Source organism: Ornithodoros turicata, chromosome 1 (assembly GCF_037126465.1).
Source record: "Ornithodoros turicata isolate Travis chromosome 1, ASM3712646v1, whole genome shotgun sequence".
NCBI lineage: Eukaryota > Metazoa > Arthropoda > Arachnida > Ixodida > Argasidae > Ornithodoros > Ornithodoros turicata.
This window is the reverse complement of record NC_088201.1, coordinates 75,342,353-75,364,835: the sequence shown is the minus strand read 5'-3', so window position 1 is coordinate 75,364,835 and position 22,483 is coordinate 75,342,353. Positions and strand designations below refer to the sequence as shown.

Below are 22,483 nucleotides of genomic sequence, written 5' to 3'. Positions count from 1 at the left end.
CTTTATAACGTGCGCCATCGAATGACGTGTCAACCACTCTGGGTCATGTAGCGAGCGCAGTTGCGGTAAATTAGTATAAACTACTTTCGGCTCTGCTTCGGAGCTTCCACGCCAGGTGCAATACATGAAGGTGCGACAGCCTCTTATTCATGTTGGTTCTGGCGAGCACGTGACCTCTCGGCTCAGGGCTGAGCCGTGTTTGTGCGCCTACAGCTCAAAACCACAACAACTAGCAAAATATTTTACCTCTCAATACATTGGCCTGCAGTGCAGTGTTCGCATCAACCACAATATCAATGTATCAGAATCCCTTCAAGCGTGTTTAGATTGGCCACACCCGAATTATCCTTGAGTCACTGGGGCGCTGATAAACGACTCACGTATGACGTCATCGACAGCGAGCAAAAGAAGAATCGGGAGCCACAGCGAGCTTTTAATCTGGCAAAGGAGGACGTCAGCAATAGGAAGAAGTCCTACGCTCGTCAACAGAACGTTACGTCACAGCCAACTTCATCATCTACTACGACAACTGCACAGTCAGCACAGCAGGTGAAGAAGACTACACTCTCTCCTGCTGATCGTGCAAGGTGAGAAGGAAGCTATTCCGTTGCCATACGATGTCTCACACGTTGTCTATACGTCAGCATTGGAAGGAACGATATTTAAAGGGACCGTCGGGAACTATCGGCTGATTTTGAAATATACTTTGGGACAGGTGAACTCATGCAGATCAACTACGCTCAAATTTTATGACGACTGTGATTGGCTAGGACGGGCGTATGACTTCCTGGTCACATCGTAGCGCGTCCGCATGCTTCAAACCGTTGCTCGTACACTGATCATGTTGTGAAAACACCCGTCGGAGACATCGTACTAAGAGCATATTTACATATTTTTGAAGCAAACGTGCAAACAAACCACGCTAACAAAACATGTGAATCCTTCCGCCACCTTCATCTCGTACGCCCCGCGCTCAATGTGCGGACTACTTTCTCCGCTGGCGTAGACACTCCTCTGTGGCTGCAGCTCGTGCACTGTCTCGGTGTATAGAGTTTGTAGGTCACACGTAGACGATGAATACAATATCTCATCCGACGGAGCGTTGTAGTTTCTGAAACGCACGAGGAAAGTGCATGGCATATCTTCATCCGGTGTCTTTTGCACGGTGACCTAGGCTTCAGCTGTCCCACCTTCGCGGTCATCTTTAGGGAATAACTTTTTCGTTTTTCTTCTTTTTCCTTTTTCATCGAGTGTGTGTGTGGCTTCATTGCTTGGTGAAGCGGAAACCGAAAGTGATGTCACGGCCGCGAAAGGGCTAAGTCTAAATTGAACTACAAATGATTCGCTACGAGTTCAATTAAAATATTTTGCATGAAGATTCGAAGCAGCATGAGAAAGGTAGCGTTGTTCAGCTTTGACCTGGGTCTGAACTATCCGAACTGAATTATTTTAGCAGCATAATACGCACAGACAATAGAGATTGTACGCGCAGAGATTGCTGCTCATCGTCAATGTATGTAAGTGGCGCCAACGTAGTATTTAATGGCGGAGCGCCACGTCGTAATTGTCTGACAGTCAGTCTGCCTTCTGTCATCGGTAGATGCAGGACGTCCTACGACGACCCATTCGGCACTTTACCATCCTAAATTACTATGCTTGTCTGTAAATACGTCTCATCATCATTAAACGTTTGTATTTGTTGCTATCTCGGCTGCCGCATCATTATTTCAAGACTTTGGTGCAATAAGACGTCTTAGAGTGAGCCAGGGGCCCAGGGTCCGTCCACCTTCCTTCCACACTTTGCATCCCAGGATGCTCCATTTCATTCATCCCGCCTCACATGGCGCGGTTCACAGGATCGGCAGTCTTCGGAGTCAAGTGTTTATTGTTCAAAGGCAAGGTCGTTCGTTTTTCAGCACAGTCCATGACCTGTGTCAGCAGAGACATAGTCAGTTTTCATTACACTTGCTGAGGCACAGTACGAATCGTTCAGATAGCCCCATCAGTTTGGGGGGTTTGAACCGAAGACCTGTTTTGCATCTTCCGGTTCTTTGACATTGTTAAGCAATTCGTTTGGATTCTTCGTCCAGTAAACGTTAGTCGCTGTAGCCATGCCAAGGTCAGCGTTTTCACTTAGGTCACTAGCGTTGTCTCTCACCAGTCAACCTCCTAGCCAACCATAATCTCGAATGATGTCGTTATTTTCACTGATTTGTTGAAAATGGTACGCCTTTTTGTGACAATTACGAACAGCATAAGTGTCACAAAAAAGGCGTATGCCTCCCGTTTTCAACAAATCGGGGCAGATAACAATATCATTCGATATCATGGTTGGCTAGGAGCGAGCAATGCGGTGAAGTTCATTTTTAAGAGTGTAGCAGCCATCATTTCTTTACTCATGTCTTTCGAACTTTATTTAGCGGTGTACAGATTTCTCCCGCGCGAGGGTTGAACCTCCTTCAGTTCGGACTAACAGTTGGTTAGCTATGACATTCCAGAATGTGCCTTTCTCCGGCTCTGTAGTAGCCATTTGCAGTTTTCCTCTCAAGAACACACAACTAACAGAACCGTGCACGTGACGTGACACGTGCACAAGATAGAATAATGTAATGCAGCATAATCATGCTGCATTACATTTGATGTAATGCCATCAGTGTCCGGCCAACTGTTGATGAGGCCGGGTAGGTTGGGTAAGGACCATTTATTCCAGACGACGCTTTGCCGTACGTCGAAAGAAATAGTCAGAAGGAAAGCTTGCGGTAATCAAAATCACGGACAGGCAACCGACTAGCCCCTCGTCTTCCTCGGCGCACTACAATTTGTCTAGTGTAATTCCTTCAACAGTGTTCCATAGGCTCTATTTAGTGCTCTTTTAGTTTGTTTGTATGCACTTGCTTTGAGTTTGTAACCCACTCCCATCTTCAATGCTGCCCTTGAGGGTAATGATAAATAAATACTCTTTTACGTCTGCGAATAACGGAAAAGCCGTCACATTTGTGTGAACGAGTGTTTGTTTACGCTCCGCTTGCACCCGCCCCTCAGCATGCCATTTCTTCAGAAACGGGTCATGCGCGAAGTCATGCCCTAAAAAACATTAATGCGAACACCCCCTTGACTTTAATGGGTTCCTATGCTGATCATTAAAAGAACGAGTAGCACACGGACGACAAATGCCTGGTCGACACTGTTGCATTTTGACGCGTTATGGATGCGGTGCGGCACGGTTATCATGGCAATGAAGTACACTCTTAGAAATGAACTTCACCGCATAGCACGCTCTTAGCCAACCATCATCTCGAATTATATCGTTATCTGACCTGATTTGTTGAAAACGGGAGGCGTACGCCTTTTTTGTGACACTTATGCTGTTCACAAAAAAGGCGTACGCCTTCCATTTTCAACAAATCAGGGCAGATAACGGTATCATTCGAGATGATGGTTGGCTAGGAGCGTGCTATGAGGTGAAGTTCATTTTTAAGAGCGTACGGCAAACCAAAGAGCATACGCACCGCAAGAGTTGGGCTCGACCGAACTCCATGCGGCACGGATTACCTGTGGCTACACAGCCGACCTGTGAGCGAAGGCGCACTGCAGAGTGGAGATAGATACAGACGTAGAAAGACTGGAGGCATGATGGGTCAAACACAGGCGCTTTCCGTGTCAATAACGCATGTGTCTGAAGAGCGTGTCGTATGACAACCGCATCCGCACTCAATCTGTACCGCAACGGAGAGACGTGGCAGTGTGAACCGGGCAAAAGACGTTCGCGTGAGTCCGGCACGCGTGACTCCGTAACGAAAATCTGGCGGCGGTGACATGTATGATGTATGTATTATAAATATAAACTGTCCATTACATCTAATTGGTCAATCTGTTTATCGTGAAAATTATCTACCTCAAAATTCTTTCGATAGAGGAATCGATAGCGTACTTTCTTGTTTCATGAAGTGCAGAATACGAATAGCCTTCGCTCACCTGCGTGCAGTCTTCCATAGTACTGCATGAGGGAAGGGAGTTGCCTCAGGACAGAAGCCGCCGATATTTCGAACAGAGACTGTTCTTCTTCTGGACACCGTCCTCATCATTGGCATGGTATTTAAAGGGTTAGGTGCAGACTTGTGCCCGTTACTCACGTTACCGTGCTTGTGACCGTTAGAAGTAACGGTAATCAATTACTTTTTTCGAGTAACGGGCACAAGTCTGCACCTAACCCTTTAAATCACATGCCAATGATGAGGACGGTGCCCAGAAGAAGAACAGTCTCTGTTCGAAATATCGGCGGCTTCTGTCCTGAGGCAACTCCCTTCCTACATCTCTACCGGTTCGCTGGATTTCTACCCATCTATAGTACTGCATGAGAGCGTCGTTGTTGCTGAGCTCAGCTGAGCGTGCGATAAATGCCAGTAACATAGTAAGGAGAGAAACAACTTTACGTTTACATTTCCTTTACATTTTACAACAGAATGGCATTCCCTGGAGTGAATTCCCAGCAAGTGCCCAACGACTCTGCGACAAACACTGGCGCTTCTGGGGAGCCTATTGCGAACAAAAGCGAACGTCAGAGGATGAAGCTTGAGCTGAAACCAGGCGAAGTCCGCTCCTTGGCTGCACTACTCGGCCACTTCTGCTCAGGAGGACGTAGCATTCCCAACATTGCCTCTGGGAGACAAGGCAGAGACGATTGTGCGGAAAAGGGCGCCAAGTCTGGCACATCCAAATCGCTGAAACAGTTTTCCGATGACCATAATAGAGGGTAAGTTGAAAGAGGGTTCTTGATATCCTGTGTTGCCTCAAAAAGCTTTCAGGGCGAAGTTGCTTTTAATTCGTTTCATTCATTCAGTAATGGGAAGGCATACACAGAAGGGTGTTAACGGTTCCAATGTAAAGCAATGCCTTTCTGCATTCTTGTACCGAATTTTTCTAGAAGTCACACTTAATTGCATAGCTGATTGTATTAATCTTAGAGAATTCAGCGGAAATCATGTGCGGTGTGTTCTGTCGCTGGGATAATTACAATCATGTACAGCAAAGGTTTCGAGCACCGTCACGGCCGACTTAGAGCTTTGGACAAATGTCGCACTTGACTTCTCACTTAATTGGGCCCAGCTCGTCGGCCCTCTCTGGGCCGGTTAGGTCCTTTGTGCTACCCACGTGGGTTTGGTTTGGCACGCACCGAAGGTGGTTCGCTGGGTAGCCGCTAGGATACGATTCGTATTGTTAAAAATGTCCATTGTGTCGGGTACGCAGCTTCGAATGCTTCAGTAAGGGTAGAATGATTCAGTAAGGCTATTCGCACAATGAAGCAAGGACGCGCGCTATTCCTGGGAAGCGTTCCTCGCCATCTCGTAGGTTCGCGAGTTCGCTTTTGCTACGGCTTCACCTGCGCTGCACGGGAGGCCGTTGAATGGTCATGAGCGTGTTCGTAGCCATGTCGCAGACTCGTAAATTTAGATTGACTCTGTCCATCACCATGGGAAGAAGCGGGTCAAGTGGTACGCTTTGCGGGTGAGCGCTGAGGAGCCGTTCCCTGTCGCCCCGTGCAGCTGTGATCGTCGGCGTTCGCAGAGGAGTTTGAACTAGAGTCACTAAATAGGGGTACAAAGTATTGTATTTTAAGTTGTATTTGTAAGTATTTTCCGCGCGTGAACAGTAGTGTGCCTGTGTGTGCAGCATATATATATGATACGACTAAATACATTCCTGTCAGTTGGAGATTTATTCCATGTGCCACTGTTGTATGCTGCACATGACCATTAAAAAAAGAAAACGCTCATTTGGCCATGTATTTTGGGGTTTCCCACAGATCGCGAACAGATGAACTTACTACTTTACTGTGGTATCTATGTTGTTGTGCTTGTGGACATGTTGCCCTCCTGGTTCATCGGGCCGCCCTTCCCCTCGGAGATGCCAGTGTCCAATGCGGTTCAGAGCCCATAGTGTTGACCACAACACGGAGAAGTCATGACGGTCGACGACCTCTTCAAATGAAAACACTGGTCACTGCGCCGCGTCTTCATGACTATACATTTGTAACCGAGAAGAAGCACTATATTTGAATGCGAATGTTTGTTAACATTTAGCAGCATCACTTACGGGTCTCCGGGACATTCGTGTTTCTAAATCAAAGCTGGCGGAGCTTGGGCTCCAACTCCATGAAACGTTTCGTCAAGAAGAGCAGACGTGTCGCCTGTAGAGCGTTCAGTACGTCACGTGTCCTCTCCACGACGTCCGATGAACAACGCCGCTTCCTGCTGGGTCGGCTTGCCGGCGCCGCGACGCCGGACAAATTGCAAGAAAAGGAAGAAAAAGACGGCGCGGCCACATGACGTTAGCGGCTGGCGGCCGAGAGATGGGGCATTTCTGCCGCGAGATTCAAAACTCCCTCGCGCACCAGGGTTGCGCACTACGGTCAAACTTTTTGTGCGAATATGTATCACAGGGTTCAGAATCTTAATTTCTACTTCTCCCGTCATATTTGTCTTTGCTTTTACTTTACGCTTGGCTGGTTCTTCTACAGTTGTTGCAGAAATCATCGCAGCGTAAAACAACTGCGTGTCTCGTAGACGTGAACTGAATCGGCGTCCAAAAGTTAACGCCAGCTACAGAATAAGTACAGCCTTCTATTGGGATATGAATTTTGCTGACGAAGTGTAACGTCGTGCAAGACAACTTAATATTGATTTCAGGAAATAATTTAGGCGACCAGCGCTCTTTGCATTTTGTATCAAGTGACCAAAACGGGCGTACACCATTTTAAACAATTCATCAGAGAGAACGATAATCCACGGCTTTCGGAAAAGTCATCTGCGCATGCGCCGCGCAGCACTCTTTCCCGAACGTCATTTTGGTTGGAGAAGTACTAGCTCTACTAGGCCTCGTATACGGCGTGCTGCCTGTTCTTTGTCACGCTGCGGTTCGGTTAGTGGATCATGCCAGTGAACTGTGTGGCCTACGGGTGCGTTAATTACTACAAAAGTGGCGCGACAGAAAGAGCCAGTTTTTTTAGATTCCCGTCGGCAAAACTCTATCCTAGCAAAAGTCTTGCTTGGGTTCAAGCAGTGAAGTGTTTGGCGCCCGACTGCGCTCAGTGGGAACCAAGCGATCACTCGCGTATATGCATTGCGCATTTCCTAACAGGTGAGATACATAGTTTGTTGTGTTGTTTCGCCAACATTTGAAACATTGGAGAATGAACTAAACCATCTTGTTCACCTGCACGATCAGGACTACCGTCACAGGACAAGGGGCACCCAGACTACGTACCAAGTGTTTTCGTGTACAAGAAACGCCAGCCGGGCTCAACTTTGCAGCGCTACGCTCGCTGGCAGAAGCGTCGTAGATGCGACACAGGTAATGTAGAAGAGGCTAGCAGGTCTAGGACGTTTCGGTGCACGGACATCTCGGTGCACGTCCTTTTCCCCGAGCAAAGCGAAAAGACAGGTTACAGCAACAGACGTTTATGCAAATAAAATACGGCGTGTTGTGCGACGCAGTTTGAATGTATGCTCAATCTAACACAACAATGGGTTGCTTTTTGTGTCACTTTATTTCGAGTCACTTTTAATGTACTGAAAGACCATGTATGCACTAGTGAGGGAGCGTCTCTGGAGATTTTTCACTGATTAACCTGATAAATACTACTCAACAAATAAATTAATGATAATGAATGGGGAAAATAACACCACACACACAGACACAAGATAATCCGAAAATCTGTCGTTCAGCTATGACATGGATGGACAAATGGACGACTCAACTTGCAGTTGTTTGCGTTGAAAGCATTTATTACAAGGTCAAGGAAGTACAAAGGTGCGGAACAAAAACGTCAGAAAATATTCCGACAGCTGGGAGAATATATACCATAAAAAAAGTGTTTACTCCGGCTTGACGCAATAACTTAAAAAATTAAACGTACACGTTTCACCACCTGTACAGGCGGCATCCTCAGTACAGTATGAACCAACTACTTATCTATGATTGTGTACTGATGGTATACTGTCAAGGATATGATTATTTATTGTTTTTGAAAGTTAGATTTTTAGATTATTTGTGTCACCAGACATGACAAGTAGCTTGGGAAAACAACAGGCACGTAAAATACTTGGTGTGCATTTATCTGCCCCTGCATGAAAACCGCTTTTTCAATTAGATAAGTGCACAGAGGAACACAGTAACATAAGCAAAATAACATGATATTTCTGTAACAAAGGCATGTATCAGTGAAAGGCACCAGCGAAAGCTTGCTAGATTCTGAATGTATGGTGAATTCATAATGGCAAAAATAGTCTCTGCCGTAATTTTTCTTTTCGCTTTGCGTCGCCAAAAAGAATGCGCACCGAGTTGTCCATTCACCAGTGTTGTACCCGTTACCGAAATATGGTATCGCGATACCGATACTCGTTACTTGAGTAAAAAGTATCGAAATACCGATATCGATACTTCTTTCGTAAAGTAACGAAGTACCGCTACCGTTACTAAAAAAAGTAACGCGATACTTTGGGCGATACTTTTGTTTGAAATACGGAGATGGTGCAACATGGAAATATCGCTTACGTGAACAGTTCTGCAGTGAAAAGACAGCATATTTCATATGTAGCTCGGAAACGTTATGCTTGACTTTTAGCAATAGCTGGTTCTTGAAATCGTCTTCTGTCATCCTTGCAAGCTGTGGTGTCTCCGGCAGCTGACAGAGGCCAGTGTGACAATTACGTTAGTGTCAGGCCCACACATACCATGAAGTCCAATGACCCCGGAATCCTATCTGAAGTTTACAATGCCACAGTATATGTGAGTGTGACTCAGTGCGACACGGCAGCTTAGCAGTGGAATTTAGAGCGCACTGTTAAAGAACTTGACCTCTGTTCGTTGACCTCAACTCTTTTGTTGAACACAGCGTGGTTATTTCCTTCAGTTTCAAAGAAAAACGGTGAACACGTGTTTGGTATAATTTCATAATTCCGGTTACGGAGCACGTAGGCGTGTCCACAAGCTTCTTGTCGAGGGCTAGGCGGACCATTGACAATGAATAAGAGTAAGAAATATGGTCGGTGGGGCACTAAAAAGTATCGGTAACGATGCGTTACCATAAATGCGTAACGGAAATACTTTTCCGATACTGATTTTAAAAAGTATCGCCGATACGCACTCCGATACCGAAAAAGTATCGATTACTGTAACGGCGTTACTTGTAACGGCGATACGTACAACACTGCCATTCACCGAGACGTCCGTGCTCTGAAATGTCTGCTTCCTGAGACTAGCAGCACTCGTTTTCTCATGGCTGACATGTATATAGACCATTGTTCCAGTTATACCTGCTGATGAAGATTACGGCAATATGTTGCAAAGAAACAATACTCTTCAGATTCTCTTCTTGTGCATGCAGAGAATGATGGCACAACATAAAAAAAAAGCACGGAAACTGGAGAATGCGGTCACACATGTTCCTGGCCCAAGTGAGGTTCATACTAATGGCAGTGATTGCGGTAAGGAAACAAAGAAGAGCTTCTGACATTAGAGATTTTGCACGAGGATCTTCTGATGAGCAATTTCGGCTATGTGAATGCATTACATTTCTTTTTTGTCAAATTTTCTTGCAGATGCACAAAGCGTTAATGGTGCTATGATGCAGGCGCCAAGACAATGACGACACCCAACTTGAAGTTGGCGATCGTACTGCTGTCATGCAAACTGCACACGGAGGTACTCTACTCGCAGATATTTTTGTACCGTACAGTGTGAAGTTTTCATGATATAACTGTTGTTCTCCGCTTTCTTTCAGATGATTCACAGAATGAAGGAGCCAAGGGTGTGGACGGGGTAATCGGTGCAAACATGCTGGCGCAGTGTAAGAAACTCAGTCATGGGTCAACATTGAACTAGATTCTGCTAGGCTGAACGTAAGCTAGCGTATGACTTTTTCTATTTCAGATGATCATATTTGCATTCAAGGGCCACCATGCATGTCATGCAAGTCAGCAGTGGGCTAGAACGCTGCGCAGGCGATTGCACGCCTGCAAAAGCGTCTCGAAGATTTGAAGCTGAAAACAGCTCGTCCAGAAAAGAGCCTAGAAATTGCCAGCTCACGTCTCCTGAACGTAGATCTGATAAGAGGCTCCAAGGATGACGCCATGTTTTATACTGGCCTACCGAGCTTTTAGGTTTTTGCAAGTCTCTATCGGTATTTACACAAGGGTGCAAAGAATATGTCTTACTGGGGACTGAGCAAGAGAAAGGAAAATGAGTCGCGTGAGAAATGCAAAGAAACTGAGCTTCTTGACGATTTTTTTATGATACTTGTGATATGATGATATGATATGATACTTGTGATGTGATACTTAGGACTGGGATGTCAGGAAAGGAGGTCGCAAGGAACTTCATGATTTCCGAAGGACACTTCACCCGCATATTTGCCACTTGGGTAAATTTCCTTGCACATGCTCTCAGCGAGCTAACAACCCTTCCAACAGTACACGACCTGCAGCCGTACTTTCCAAAGTCGTTCCGCGGGTTTGAAAACAGTAGGTTGCTCCTTGACGGCGCTGAGGTGCGTATCCAAAGGCCGTCTTCACTGAATGCTCAGAGGCAGACGTCTTCCACTTAATACAAACATTATGATACGTATAAAGTGGTCGTAGGATGTACACCAGATGGGTACATTGCATTTGTATATAAGCTCTGGGGTGGTTGTGTATAAGATAGTGTCATCGTAGAAAGCAGTGGCATCCTGAATAGGCTGCAACCCGTGGATGCCATCATGGTTGACAAAGGGTTCACATTTTGTGCACTGCCCCCAGGTGTTGATTTGTACCGACCACCATTTCGTCAGAGTCAGACCCATGAACCGCAGATGAGCAGTAGCGCGGTGCGTGTCACGAGCTAGGGTGCACGTAGGAAGGGCTATACATATGGTAAAATCGTTTCACATCCTCGACAAGCCCTTCCCAATATCAGTGATTGATATTGCAGAGCAAGTGTTTCAGATTTGTTGTTATCTGAGCAATTTCCGGCTGCCTCTGGTTCGTGATCGTTAGTGTACTCAGACTTACTAGACAGTTGCATTTCATACTGTATGTCATTTCTTTTATCTTGGATTGTTTAGCTTCATGACAGTTATTGTATTTTCATTACTATGTCTTGCTATGTGATTGCAGTGTTTCTTCAGGTTGAAACTTTCCTGCAAAATACGTAGTTCCAGTGGTAGGAAAGCTACAAATAAGAGAGGGCAATGGGTGACATCGATTTTGCGCCAGTTAGTTATGCCAAACATTACCTCATATGATTTATTTAAACTTTCTGAATTTTATTTTAAGTCCTGAGAATGGCTCACAAATGTAACTTAGCCTTTTTTACACTGCTTGTAGGGAGGGTAGCTGCCTTACACACTGTGTCAGCATCTCTGGAACAAGAGCATACTTCACGAAATGCAGTAGGGCAGGAAGCAGATACGTCTGCCAAAATACACAATCAAAATATACTCTCTCCACGTGCAGTGATCGTGCACAGGATCCTGCATTAGTCCACACAACAAAGTCACACCACTCAAAACCGGTCACTGCCAACTGTCCTTGTATCTGGTAATAGTATACGCGTGCTCTCGTCGTAGTTGCACTTCACCATTTATGGACCTGCTGCAGACGTTTTTATCCTTGCATGTTTCGATCGGTGTTACACCCACTTTTGAAAATGGGCACTTCACTTCGAGTAGCCCAGTTTCACTGCCGTCTCTGACTATTCTGTCAGGAGAGGCCGCGAGGAAAGGGTACTCGTCATGTATGTGCAGCCCTGTCATCTGAACCTACACATCTTTCTCATAAGCAGCCATAAGCTTACCATACTACTTGACAGCAACTGCTCCATTTTTGCGTCCATGCACAATCGCTTCTGAATATGCCGACTGCTTAGGGTAGAAGAGATATTTTAATAGGCCCTCAGGCTTCTTACACATGGCAGTTCGCTTGAACACTGAAGAAGTGATCCGCCCAATCCTCTCCTTGTGCCATTGACCATTTTCTGCATGCCCAACTGTCCTTGCTGTTATTTCTTTGCGTTCTTCTGGTGACATTATCTTCAGCATTGCACACTAGTTATTTATTGCTTGTGTAGCTACATCAGATGTAAGGCTGGCATCGTCTATTGGAAGCTGCTGGTGTGAGACATCCTTTTTCCTTGTTGCAGAAGCATATCGCAGCCAAAGTACGTTAGAACAGCACTCCGCCATGGGTCCTTCCTGCTCAAACGTCGCAATGGCGTGGCACGACCATCGCCGATTTTCGTGAAAAAAATATATGTCCTTCTCACTGACTTACATAGGTTCTGTGTGAAATATTTCTTTCGGGAACCGCATGGAATCGCCGCTAGGGGGCTTCGAACTTCCGCTCCGAACCCAAAACCGTGACGCGTTTGAGCAGGCGCAGAAGGTGAATGGCTTTAAATATCTGAAAAATTCCAACGGGACGCACTTCCGAAAAGTTCAAAGTAGTTATCATCAGATTTGCAGTCGCCGCGAGTGGAGAAATAGTGAGCTACGCTTCCGCGAAAGAGGCGTAAAATTGAACGAATTCAACATTTTTCTAAAAAAACACCATGAGCAGAAATGGCTACATTATATTTTTTATTTGTAGGGACCTGCAAGTACATTCCATCAAAAAAGCTTGACGCCAGAAAATGAGACTGTTAAAAAACTATTAAAAAATGCGAAAGTCGGTAGTCGGTAGGAAAAATTGAAAACTTCGCCGAAGAAAAAGTGCAATTGGCGGACGCGCTAAAGGAATGAAATTTCCGCACAAATGTAGCATAGCTTCTCAGTTACAAGTACAAAAAATTTCTCCAGGGTTTTTTTTTGTTATACGACCGCGACGAATCTTTAAGTTCACCCTGGTGCGCCTCACGCGACGCGACGCGACGCACGGGATGGGCTTCCTTGCGGCGCCCTCCTCATTCCGGACAAAAGTCAGCGCAGAAACACTGGCCTTGACAAATTTCAAACCATTACTCAACTCTGATGCACGATTAAGCGTTTATGACACTGACGGTTGTCCTGGCCAGGGAATAATAATAAAGCAAGCAAGGTTTCCCCCAACACCCATTTCAATGCGATGTCGTTGAGCTGAGCTGGCGCGAGGGGTTTTCTGCCTGAAATGTAAAATTTTAACAAATCTGAGAACTCAAAAACACCAGCACACCTAGCTTGAATTTACGAAATGCATGTTCTTTCCTTGATATGGTGTCGCATACGGGCAACGACAAAAATGCTCTTCGCATTGGTTCGAGACTAACTAGAAAGAGTTCTGTGATGCACAGAAACGCATGTTTGGTGTGCTATGGCATGTGTGTATGTGTGTTACATGTGTGAGTCCTTGTGCCTCCAATGCATAATTTATGTACTACCAGGAACAATATGAACACCAAGTGGATGGTAAATGCCCTCACACACGACGTGTGGCAATGCTCTATCGACAATGTCTATAAGAAAATGGAATGCTGGTGGTCTCACGTGTTACTGTCACTCGCGTATATGAGCCTCTCCAGATGTCGAACAAGAGGTCATTTACCCTCCACTTAGTGTTCCATGTCATAGCGCTCACAGTAGTTAATACGTTTGGACAAGTGCATAATCACAAATTAAAATTGTTTGGTGGAGTGTGTTGGAAGACATTTCTAATGACTACACCTCTGATGTGTATGACGTCTATCTCTGCTTTTCCAGTTAGGGATGTTCACTTTGAGTTTTGTAATAACTAAACCTCAAAGATGGGTTCTGCAAATGGCTTGTAATCTTGAATGTTGTCTTAAAAAGCCATACAGCTACTTCATGAGAAGGGCAAACACCCGTGTGCAAAAGCTATGTACCAACGATTAGAGCTTAGCAACGAGATAGGTGTGCACTCACCTTGTGGGGGCACAATCCATGCACAAGGGAAGGTCCGTGCACGTTTTTGCCGCCGTTGTACGTGCGGCATCTGCCACGTGAAACACCATAGCGGCAACATGGTGACATGTTTCGCTGAGCCTGAAAGAACCAGATGATAGCCGGGATTTCATGAGCGAATTGACACACTTTACAACTGAATGTGTTGGTAAACATATGTAAAACGAGAATGTGAAATTATGCATTCTCATCCTGGAACACATCGGCAGTGAGCTCCGAGGATGCGTCCGTCGTCCTTCCCATACCTTGCCGTAACGGTGTACATGTTGCCCTTATCACAACGAAGTCTCCGTTCTCCGTGTCCTCGTTCACCATCACATTGCGAATGTATCCTTCCTCTTTGAAGGCCCAGCCGCGATGGGCTTGACGAAGAGTTGATGTGGTGCATCCCAAATACTCCACACTTCGTCTACCGTAACTTTATCGCAAGGCGAAAGCTCGCGTACCCAGCCCAGCTCATTATACCTAAACGGAACACAGTTCTCGTCGACCATTTCAACTCGGTGGGAAAAAAGAAAAGTCACCTGACATGATATTCCGTGTTGTTGGAATTCATCTTCCAAATGTTTTGCATTCACAGGACGAGTCCCTTTCCAACGAGTATCGAGGTTCTGATGACCGTAAATCATTCTTACTCTACGCCGGCTTCTTCAAAGGGCAAAGACCTGACAAGACATCTGTCCTGTTCAAGGTACGGTCTCTTCTCTTGACTCACGCAGCTATATTAGAAAGCGTGGAACGGGATCATGTGGTTAAAGGGAAACTTCGGAACTAAATTGATTTCAAGCTTGCGGTATTCCCACAATCATTTACACGAACTGAACACGGTTGTGAAATCTCACTTCACTTCAAAGTCTGGCTCCCACCGAACGTCGATGGGAGTACTTCCTCTTCCTTTCTCTGCTCGGACGACGTCACCGTGCATTAGAGAGCATACCATTCCTGGGCTGTTTTCTTAGTTCTGACTCTCAGGGAAGCAGGTGACCGTTGTTTCTTTCTATCTGTGTCTGAGTGATCGGATCCCCAATCTTCGTCCATTGTTTTGTTCCGGGAATGTAACGCTGCGGCTACGACCGGCGTGGTATACTATACTTGTCCGCTCCAGGCAGGGTGACGTAACGCGTTGGCCTTCGGAAGGCAAAGTTTTTGAGCATCCTCTCCACATTCCTGTTTCGGTTTGATTGCTCGCTTATTTGAGGCGTAATTCGTCGCACGAGAAAGAAACGAAGTTAATGGCAGGTATACTGTGGATGTTAGCACCAACTACGGTGTGCAGCAATTTTTTCACCGATCGTTCCGAATTACCCCTTTAACGAAAATGTGGTCTCCCTGCTGATGCAATGAGGAGTAAAGCGATAGCAATCGTTGAACTGCTAAGCAAATGCGGAAATAATTTTAAATAGCGCATAATGGTTTGCAGATATGGGTCAGTTGTAGGATCTTAACTGCAATGCGTTATGATGTAATGCTAGAGAGGATAACGCCCTGTGGGGTTTGGTGTGAAGAAATAAGATCCACTGACCCGAAATTAGAAGACAACTTTTATATTTGCGCCGATCTTTTCGTTTCAACGAGTTCAGCGTTTCAGTCTATCATCCGAGTAGAGTTTTCGTTGTAGACCAGAAGAATTTCCGATGGAGTAGCCCAATAATGATATTGCATTACAAAATCAAACGTGGTACTGGTGTATAGAAGTATTTTGGCAAACTCCCCATAAACAGAACTTCCTCTCACCACCGTGTGCAGTTGATAAATGATAAGAAAACATGGGTCACTTCCGTAGCCCCAAGTAGGCTGACATTAGGCTCTTGCTTCGATCAACCAGACAGGTGTTTATTATCGCCATGGGTTCTTAATGTACAGCTGTGGGTCACATGACTACGTTGGTCACTCTCTCCTGGACATTGGCTTTACAGTGACTTTCTTTTAAAGAATTTGTTCAAGTATGCTGTCTACCGGGGGCTTTCAAAAAAAGAAAGAGCGGCTACCTTACGGTACAATACAATGCCCGAATAACATTCTTATATGATGCGCCATCAAAAGTCGAATCATCATCATCATAAACTTTCTTACATTTGATACGCCACACTGTACTAAAGGAATTTGTCATGCCAATACCTACACTCTAAGAAAAAAAGGAGTACTTTAACTCCTTTTGGGGACTAAATGCCTTGCCACAAAAAATAGTCCCTTTCGGGAGTAAATGCACGGGAGTAAATGAATGTCACAGAGTGGAGACTGCATTTCACGCGCCAAGTACATAATTCGTATGCATGCATGAAAATACTTTGAAGCTAACCGTCAACCGTGATATATAGAGTGATATAAATCTTGCGCCGTACATAGGACACAGTTTGCGAAGAAAGATGCGCTAACTGTTTCTTACTCTGTGTGACTGGAAAATTGCTACGTTGGGTGAGTTATATAGCCTTATGCCCTTCAAATTGGCCAAGGACACATATTTACGTAGACTGTTGCATTCAAGAGACCATTCGCGAAGTTCAGTGACAATTTGCAGTCCTGGGGAGTAAATGTCGGGACTAGATGTCGGGCTAGGGGACTAAAATGGGGAGTAATTGCAGACTAGGGGAGCAGAAGCTGCAGTTACTCCCCGTCTTACTCCTTTTTTTCTTAGAGTGTATATGCAGCTATACATATAGTAGTATTTATCGTATCGTTATCGTAGTTGTAGCTGCATTTCTCATACGCCGTATTCATGCGTCTGGCAAACCGTAATTGATGCAATGATATCGAAAAATGGAATATACATTATTAATACCTCCGATATTTTTGTTTCAATTTCGGTAAGTGCTTGACGCCGTGAAGTTTCTTGACACGCATTCGAAAAACTTTGCCCTGCTTTTGAAATAAACGTATAGCAACGGTCTCGGCTGTCCCTCTCCAGTGGCCGGTGTAAAAATAGCGCCGATGCTGCATGAGAATCCAGCCGAAAAATTACGTGAAGAGAGTCTAGGTGTATCAATATACCCCTGCTTTGGGGCACGTTGCAACGGCTTGGGGGGCATGCTATACACAGTATACGTATTACAGACCGCGGGAGCAGTCACTGGTTCCGTACGCAGTCCTGGCAAACATACTGCTGGTCTCTGTTTCTGCGACTCCAATGTTTTGACCATGCACGGGTCCACTCATGATTTCGCTTTCAATCATAGGCGCAGAATCTTGTGAATCTTGCGAATCACCTGCAGAATGCTTGCGAAGTGTGTTTCCCATTCAGGCTATTTTTCTCCACGATGCGTACACCACCTTTACGTTTCCCGGTCGAGTTCTACATCTGAGGCCTGCTCTTAGGTAACTTGGCAGGTCGTGTTTTTTTTTTTTTTTTCTCTCAGGATTGCGTACTTCACTCCGTCGCGGCATATCCTAAATGGTTGTGTCTGTTGCTCCTTTCGGAAGGGATCAAGCGATGTCTGGACGCAAGGTACTGCTGTAGTGCTGTGTTCTCGCTGGGCGGCTATAGCAATGCTCTGTCTGCTCGGCATTGGTTGGTGAAGTCATTGGGGAATGAAGAAGCTTTGTGAACCCTATGAAAAAAGGTTTCTGCTCTGTCCGTTGCCGAAGAGGACGTAGCGAGCAAGCGTGCAATGATGTCTTAGTAATTGTTAGAATTGAGAATGCTTGATACTTCTCATTTCCGATTAGGACACTGGCAGCCCTTTTCAGGATCTCCTCGGGTACGTTCGCACGATCGGTCTCTTTTGTACGTTCTCACTGTGGCATTACCTTTGAAGAGGTTCACAGTGATAAGTCGCTAGAGAATTGCCTTCGTCCTACACCTCCCGTCCCATTGGGGAAGTTGAAACAATAGTTGCAATTAGCTCCATGGGTACATGATGCCGGTAACCATCATGTTATCGGGGATGGAAGCTCCAAAAATGAGTGCAATTTGGCTAGTTAAAATTACCAATGAAGGACCAACAACTACGCGTCGACTTTGCTGCCTGTTACCCTGATATTCTAGACCAGACAAAAAAACGTGTAGCAGAAACTTACCTACAGGATGAAAAAACTACATTTCGCTGTGCCGCCGCCGTTCCAATAGACACAGCGCCTTGACGCCGTTTTGTAAACAGCAGAAGCGCGAGAGGATGCTACTGCTGGGAGGTGGAGCAACTTGTGCGAGCAGGGAAGAAAAAAAAAGCTACCTGTTCCAGTGTACCCCAATGTTTCCACGTGTTCCGACGCTCTTCCCCTATACCACCGAGATTCTCTCAAATCGAGAATCTATTGTCTGTCCCCGTGTGTTCCCCTGTCTCGGGGTTTTCATTTCTATCATGGTTAACCAGCTAGCCTACATTCTGTGTCTTCCTTCCTTCGATGCATACTTCCTTTGAGGGGTATAAACGCATTTTTAGATTTTCTAAGTCGTGGACCGCAGCCATATCACGGTATGTAGTCAAAGGGCAAGTGCGAGCTGGTCACGGGAAACCCAACTCCAGATAAGGGGAAATCTTGGTTTCGCCTTTTGGCAACATTACGTATAATTGACAATCCATCTGTCTCAAATTGTGTGGTTTGACCTTCAGCTTTCCAACCTATTCTAAGAGGCTACACATTACTGTGCACTGTGTCATATCATTGTGTATTCGTTTCGAAATACAAACCAGCGATGGAATCTCTTTGCAGTGTTGCTCGCAAGAAGCGTGACCAGGATGTCATATCCATACCGAAGTCCCGATTCATCCTGGTGTCTGCTCTGCTTCTATTTACAGTCATCGTCTGCTTTGCCGTCACCATATACGCTTTCTCTACACCAAGAGGTAACGCATAATACATATTCGTAGTTATAGCTATATTACGGTCGTCCGATGTGCACACCCACTTGCGGTTGCAGCTCTTTTTTTTTTTTTTTGATTGGGTGTTAGCGCCGCGAAGCAACTGTGGCTATGAGCGACGTACAGATGTGGACAGACGGAGAGAGGATAGCAGGAAGGAGTGGGGGACAGTGGGGTTAGTATGCGTCCTGGGCCGACTTCAGGGGGAACTGTGCCGACATTCGTCTGGAAAGTCTTCGGAAAACCCAGGGAAAACCTCAGACAGCACAGCCGGCGGTAGGATTCGAACCCACCACCTCCCAGTCTTCAGCACGACCTTGGTTACCACCAACGAGGTTGCAGCTCTACTATCTCTGTTCCGCACAGCGTTGCCACGATGTGTTACGAGTCATAACATACTGTGGTGCTGGGTCTTCCCCAAGCGTCACTACGGATGAAAGAATATTCATTTTACTTCGTACTATAACCCAACATCGCTCAATCATTCGTTAAAGTGCCACGACGGACTAAATTTTGTGTCTTCAGAATCCTACGAAGGTTATGTTACTGAAATCTTCTTGTCTCACTTTACATTCCTGAAAAAATATTTTCGCTCTGCGTAATGCGAAAGCTAGAGTAAATTAATTTTTATTTTTGAGAACTGTGACGTCATGTTAGGCTCCGACGGAGCGCCCGGCCCTCATCTGGCAACGTTGTTGCCCTTGGCGTCTTCCGGGTGACTCACTTTTTGCACTCCGTTAGCCGAACGTGACAAACCCAACCGACCGCTCCGACCTTCAAAAAAAAAAGTATTGGGAAAAGTTACTTTGAAAAGTAACTAGTTATAGTTACAATTACCCGAGCCAAAAAGTAGTAAAGTTATAGCTACAGTTACATCGCGAAAATAGTAACTATTTAAGTTACAGTTACTAGTTACAGTTACAAATTAGTTACTTTCAGAAAAATTAGTAATGAAGATGACATATCAACTTTTATCGCAGAATTACTTTTATTACACATATTATCTGTACACATTGCACTTAAGGAGCAGCTGCTGCTCGAAGTTCGCATCACTGAGTTTGCCTCTCTTAATAGCGAAAATATCCCGGCCCACGCTGAAATGCCGCTCAACTGGGGCACTGGAGGGAATGCCGGTATCATATTTAACGAATATTCTTATAATTAGAAAATCATTCAGGGCAGCTAGGATTCTGCGGCTGCCTTCTTTCCACCTCTCGAATACCTTGGCCTCCTGTACAGTTCTTCTTTGTCCCGTCCTGATTTTCGTTGTTTCTTTCGCGTGTAGAAACTCAAGGCGGTCATATGACACATGCTTCTTTTCAGTGGCAGCCTAGGCTGTGCCACGTTTATATTCTTCAAAGATGGCAGTCCTTGTTGTTTCGAGAGTAAGGAACTACAGCATAACCGCAGAAGCGGTCAAAAGCTCGTTAAAAAGAGAAAAAGGAAAAGAGAAGACAAATGAAGTGTGATGCGAGGTGGCTCCGAAATGGAAAATCTGCGATTTCGAAAAGCAGTAACTAGTTACCCAGAAAAGTACCTAGTTACAGTTAAAAGTACCAGCACCAGTAACTAGTTACAGTCAATAGTTACATTTTTTCTAACTAGTTACTTATAACTAAGTTACTTCCCAAGACCGAAGAAAACACAAGCAGGGAGAAGCCATCTCTCCCATTTTCCCCTCTTTTGATCAACGTCACGTGACTTCTCCACCGCGTGACTATCCCGGACGCCGGCGTCGTTGCTAGGAGACGAGTGCCCTCTCCAGAACATCACATCACTGCAATTTGTGAACTTATTATTACGTCACGTCACCCGCTCCTTGCGTCATCGAAACTTGTGGAGGCTCAGCAGGTCTTCAAAAATTGACAGAAATGCACAGCGTCCGTAAACAGGACTGAAATTTCGCGTACAGAATCCTTGAGACACCTTCTTTTCATGGACGAAATAAAATAAACGCCACGAATTTCCGAACGAACCCGCAAACCTTGATAGTTTTGGATTTTCGCAGAGCCGGTGTCGTCACCGAGAGCTCTAACGTGCGGTCTGCTGTCGGCGGTTCTACTAACGTGCGGTAACGCGTCTACTAGATGTTTGGTGACGTCACAGCTCGCGGGAGTATGTCTACGGGGAGCTCACTTTGTGCGCACTTTCTTCTGCTGTGTGGGGCCAGCTTACCCCCCCCCCCCCCCCCGATCGTGTTCAGAACTATCGAGGTCTCGCACACAAATGCCTCTCTGCAACGGGCCTGTCAAAGACAGCGTTCTGCAACTCCTGTGTCAGTATGCATGACGCGGCTTCACGTGATAAGTGAATACGCATGAGTACACAATAAAGGCATACGCACATTGTTATAGTGACGCTCAACAAAAGTATCGATATATTAAACTGAGAAATTACTTGGGACTTCTGTCAACAGCATAGGCTAACGTACTACATTTGTCGCTACTCGCTGGTATCAGTGGAGCGCTACAAGTTATTCCCTCTTGCCTCTTTCAGAACCTACCGCTCACGATATTGAAACCATATTAGAGCCATCAGCGAACAATATACGTGAACAGGCCATAGATGCAACGCCACACGCAGTGGAAGCAGCCTCCCGAAGAACGGCGGATGCGTCGAAGCGAAACTGGAATTCAACTCAGTCTGTTGCGTATCAAATTCCGTTTCGTAAACATGGCACAAGCATTATAAAGAGATTCTGAAAACAAGCGATCAATAAATATATTCGGCATACATTTACGAATCAACCCTATTACAGCTATTAATGCTGTAAGATAAACTGGTGACGGATGGCATCAACGAAATAATACACCAATCTGCAACATGTACACACTACGAAGTTACCTTTCAAATAGTTTTCTGAAGAAGTACCCGTTGTTGCTTATTGATACGGTAACGAAGGGCAGGTCATTTCAGTCGCAAATTGTCTTCGGAAAATATGTATAGTTAAATAAATCGGTTATGCCATAAATTTCTTGCGTAAATGTTCCAGTTTCACAAAATGGTTAGAAACATAGTTAGGTGGCAAAAGAATACTACCCCGAGCTATACTGAGTCATCTATGATATCATGAATGGATTTCAGGTTTTTTCCTGCGACATTTCCAATGTGTCTTATTTAAGCGTGAGTTTAAAGGGGCGCTAAAATGCAAAACCAAGTTCACTTCAAACTACGTTACACGCTATATGTTAATTTCACACTTATTGTCATAATTCAAAACTTTGATTCCGTTACGAAGCGGCAATCAGAATTATATCAGACTCTTTCTCGCTTCGGCTCTAAGCAGTCAGCGTCGCTTCAGCTCGTGCATCGGTTACTTAGTTCATGCTACGTCATGCAGCAATTCCAGAAAAAAAACATAGTGCGAGTCACGAAGCGAAGGTGTCGCTATCCGAAGGACGTGACGATAATTGTTGTCAGTGGAACATTTGTGATAACTTGGGGTGCTAGACTCGTCAACGCTGAACAAGAGATGACGTCGCCGATACGAGGAGCTGAACTTCGAGAAGTTCAACAGAAATGTTTCCCCTTCCCGTTCACTGAAGTTGAGCCTACGTCAGCACCGATAAATGAAAAAATAAACAAAAAGGTCGACGCGTGAGCGGCACGCCCGATGGCATGCGAGAAGGTAGAGGTAGATAACGTGGAGTGAAAGAATGACGAACGAGAAAGCCCACCGCTTTTGTCTACAGTTATCCTTATCGTGTATCCTTACAACTGAGCACATGTGAACATATAAATTCATTAATTGCGATGA

The 22,483-nt window shown here is 45.3% G+C and overlaps 1 protein-coding gene across 1 annotated transcript in view; it reads left to right on the top strand.

Moving 5' to 3' along the window:
* LOC135401004 (uncharacterized) overlaps nucleotides 1-21,461 on the top strand; it is a 31,662-nt gene extending 10,201 nt beyond the window's left edge. The window contains exons 3-7 of the mRNA XM_064633095.1: nucleotides 399-587; nucleotides 4,463-4,753; nucleotides 14,511-14,621; nucleotides 18,578-18,711; nucleotides 21,223-21,461. Coding sequence (XP_064489165.1) covers nucleotides 399-587; nucleotides 4,463-4,753; nucleotides 14,511-14,621; nucleotides 18,578-18,711; nucleotides 21,223-21,428 — 931 coding nt within the window. The 3' untranslated portion in view covers nucleotides 21,429-21,461. The remainder of the gene's footprint in view (nucleotides 1-398; nucleotides 588-4,462; nucleotides 4,754-14,510; nucleotides 14,622-18,577; nucleotides 18,712-21,222) is intronic.
* The last annotated feature ends 1,022 nt before the right edge of the window (nucleotides 21,462-22,483 follow it).